General features: G+C 32.0%; 2 protein-coding genes across 2 annotated transcripts in view; both read left to right on the forward strand.

Annotated features, from left to right (window-relative positions):
• The window catches only part of LOC116847794 (mitochondrial amidoxime reducing component 2-like), a 4,825-nt gene extending 3,572 nt beyond the window's left edge, over positions 1 to 1,253 (forward strand). Inside the window, exon 7 of the mRNA XM_032823179.1 lies at positions 185 to 1,253. Within this exon, the coding sequence (XP_032679070.1) occupies positions 185 to 305 (121 nt within the window). The 3' untranslated portion in view covers positions 306 to 1,253. The remainder of the gene's footprint in view (positions 1 to 184) is intronic.
• Positions 1,254 to 1,757: 504 nt separating this feature from the next.
• The window catches only part of LOC116847791 (alpha-N-acetylglucosaminidase), an 11,200-nt gene continuing 10,103 nt past the window's right edge, over positions 1,758 to 2,854 (forward strand). Inside the window, exon 1 of the mRNA XM_032823169.1 lies at positions 1,758 to 1,907. Coding sequence (XP_032679060.1) covers positions 1,820 to 1,907 — 88 coding nt within the window. The 5' untranslated portion in view covers positions 1,758 to 1,819. The remainder of the gene's footprint in view (positions 1,908 to 2,854) is intronic.

A 2,854-nucleotide genomic window follows, 5' to 3' on the forward strand; every position in this document is an offset into this window, starting at 1 on the left:
TATATATATATATATATATATATATATATATATATATATATATATATATACATATACTTCCAAATCTTGAGTTAATATCTTTCGTACGAATCGAAAATATTCTTAACACATTTTAAACCTTGCGACAAATATGGCAAAATATTAATTGAATTTCTTTAACGTATGCATCTTCTTTTCGGTTTAGATGTGATGAAATGGATATGCCTCGGCATACAAAATATTATGCAATTGGAATTAATTGCGAACTGCAATTTCCGGGACGAATTAAAGTAGGTGATAACGTCTACGTCCATTTTTCAAAGTAAAAGTAAAAGAAATGAAGAGCAATGAAGAAGTTCCTTAGCGAAAGAGTTGCTGGTTATCGCGATGCTTTCGGCATATTATTAATATAATATATAATTATTAATATAATTATAATTATAATAATAATACACATGACATTTATCATTTAAAATTCATGCTGACTGGTTTTAGCTGAATACAATCTCAATTTAATACAATCCGAAAACCGTATGTAAATCTCGCACTATCTTTTAATATAGCTTTTTATATTTTAATCAGAAATTCAGATATTCTAGTGTGCTAAGATGTCGAGGTTACAACAGTTTTTTTGTATTATAAGCAATTAAAATTTGTTAGTAATATCGTGTGAATTCACTCCTCTAAACTCTCAAGAGATGCGCTCATGATCGATCTATTTTCGATTTTCTCACACTCAAAAAAATAGTCTTGCATAGCGAAAATTTTATCTATATGTTACGAATATGTTTTGTATTTAATCAATATAGATAACCAGAGTCAAATAACAAAGAATTTATACCTGAACTATTTGTAAAATTTAGCAAGAAAGTCTTTCTGTGGCGTCCATTCAGATTAAAGCCAATTTTGTAAAAGTGGTTGTATGTGTGGTAGACAAAAAAAATTGGCGATGAGAAACAAACTAAAATAAATCTTACACCTTTCTAAATTTGCTAAAATATTACTACTATATAAATTCTGTATACCACAGACAATTTTCTAGCAGATACAAAAGCAGCGATAAATTTTAAGTGTGACAGTTAGATCTTAAACTGTGACATTTAGGGCCAAGAAAAAATTTTTTTGAGTGCAGATTAACAAGATGAATTTCATATAAACTGACTCTTCTTGCACTTTTAAAAATGTTATGTACAATGCAGTAAACAACTAAAATTAACAAGTATTATTGATGGCAAATTTTAATAGCCGAATGTTACACGAAAAGTATGTAATCCTTTATTTCATATTTAAAATGTAATATTTATTTTAGTAAAAATTTTAATAGTTCTATTTTAAGAAAATTACTTGATGTAATCTCCACTTTTGAGATAAATAAAAATATTTGTACGTTTATGATACGTTGATATGTTTTTATAATTGCGTATTTATAATGTCCTTATTCATGTCATTATTCATTTGTTTATTTTGTATGCTTACTCCGAATTCACGTATACATTGTCTCTAAATATCTCATCATTATATCCTCCAAACATATTATTTTATTTTATTCACTTAATTATTTAATATATATGCATGTATAGAACAAAGATATAATTTCAGGCGTAAAAATCGTGCACCTTATGAATGAGTCGATTTTGAATGAAGATTGAGAACGAACGCGTTTATCACCAGAGCTACGCAGTGTCGTGCATGTAATTTCATCGTCGTCAGCCATTGACGGTGATGTGGTCAGAGATAAAAAGCACGAAGTAAGAGTAGGGATTCTAAAGTACGATAAACGATCGCTCTTTTCGTCTCCTCGCTTTGACGCGCGTCAGTCGCCGCGCTGCGCTTTATCGCGATGGACGTTCTAATGTTACGGTTGTTATTGTCCATCATAATCTTTGGATTGCTCGTCTCGTCGTCCAGTCAATATCACAAGCAGAACAGTAAGTAAAACCAATTAAACCTTGTTAATATATGAAAATGGGTATATAATAAATTCCAAATTTGATTTATTCTCTAAGGCAATATTAAAAGAAGATACTCTCTAAGGAATATAATATCGTATTCAAATACTCAGTATATCTTACTTTTTATTAACAATCCGATTATTCCTTCTACAGACAAAGAGAAAAAAAGAAAGAGGGACTTAACTCCCAAAAAATATAATCTTAGCTAAATCTTTTTATATTTGGCCTCGGGAATATTTTTCTGAAATAAAAAAGAAACTATATCCCAGCACTCTAGTTGTTACATGTTACATCCTGCAATTCCATATTCTGAATGAAAACTCTTATCGTAAGTGTAGGCGATTATTTTTGTTTTATTCACGCGGAACGTCGACGTTACAAGTGGCCCTCGCGGTCGGCGAGCGCTCTGAAGCCCCATGAGAATCGAGTCATGAGAATCGAGACGGTCGGCGAGCCTGTGAAGACACGCCGCGTCTTATCTCGTGCGAGACCCGCGAGCTTTTCTCCAAAAAGTTGGCTTCGTCTCCAAGGGACGTAGTTTTGTCTCCAAAACACGTGGCCTACAAAGCATATGCGAGTATATAAACGCGGCGAGAGCGCGTCCGGCAGTTGCTCGTGGTCAGTCAGCGGACTCAGACCTATATTAATAAACCACATCTTATTTTGTAAAACGTTCATCTTGATTTCGATAAACATTACAGAAAAATATCCCTTCTCTAATGAAGTGAACTATTAATCGGATATCCACTAGATATTATAATTTTTCTATTTTTTTGAATTAAGAGAAATATGTATATTTGAAGCAGAATTTTCATTAGAGAGAGAAGAGATTTCTATTGAGGACAAGACTTGTATCGTAAATAAAAGATGAAATTCTCTCTCTCTCTCTCTCTCTCTCTCTCTCTCTCTCTCTCTCTCTCTCT

The sequence above is a fragment of the Odontomachus brunneus genome, unplaced genomic scaffold (genome assembly GCF_010583005.1).
Source record: "Odontomachus brunneus isolate Ranch 3 - 2012 unplaced genomic scaffold, Obru_v1 Obru_scaffold_083, whole genome shotgun sequence".
Taxonomy (NCBI): domain Eukaryota; kingdom Metazoa; phylum Arthropoda; class Insecta; order Hymenoptera; family Formicidae; genus Odontomachus; species Odontomachus brunneus.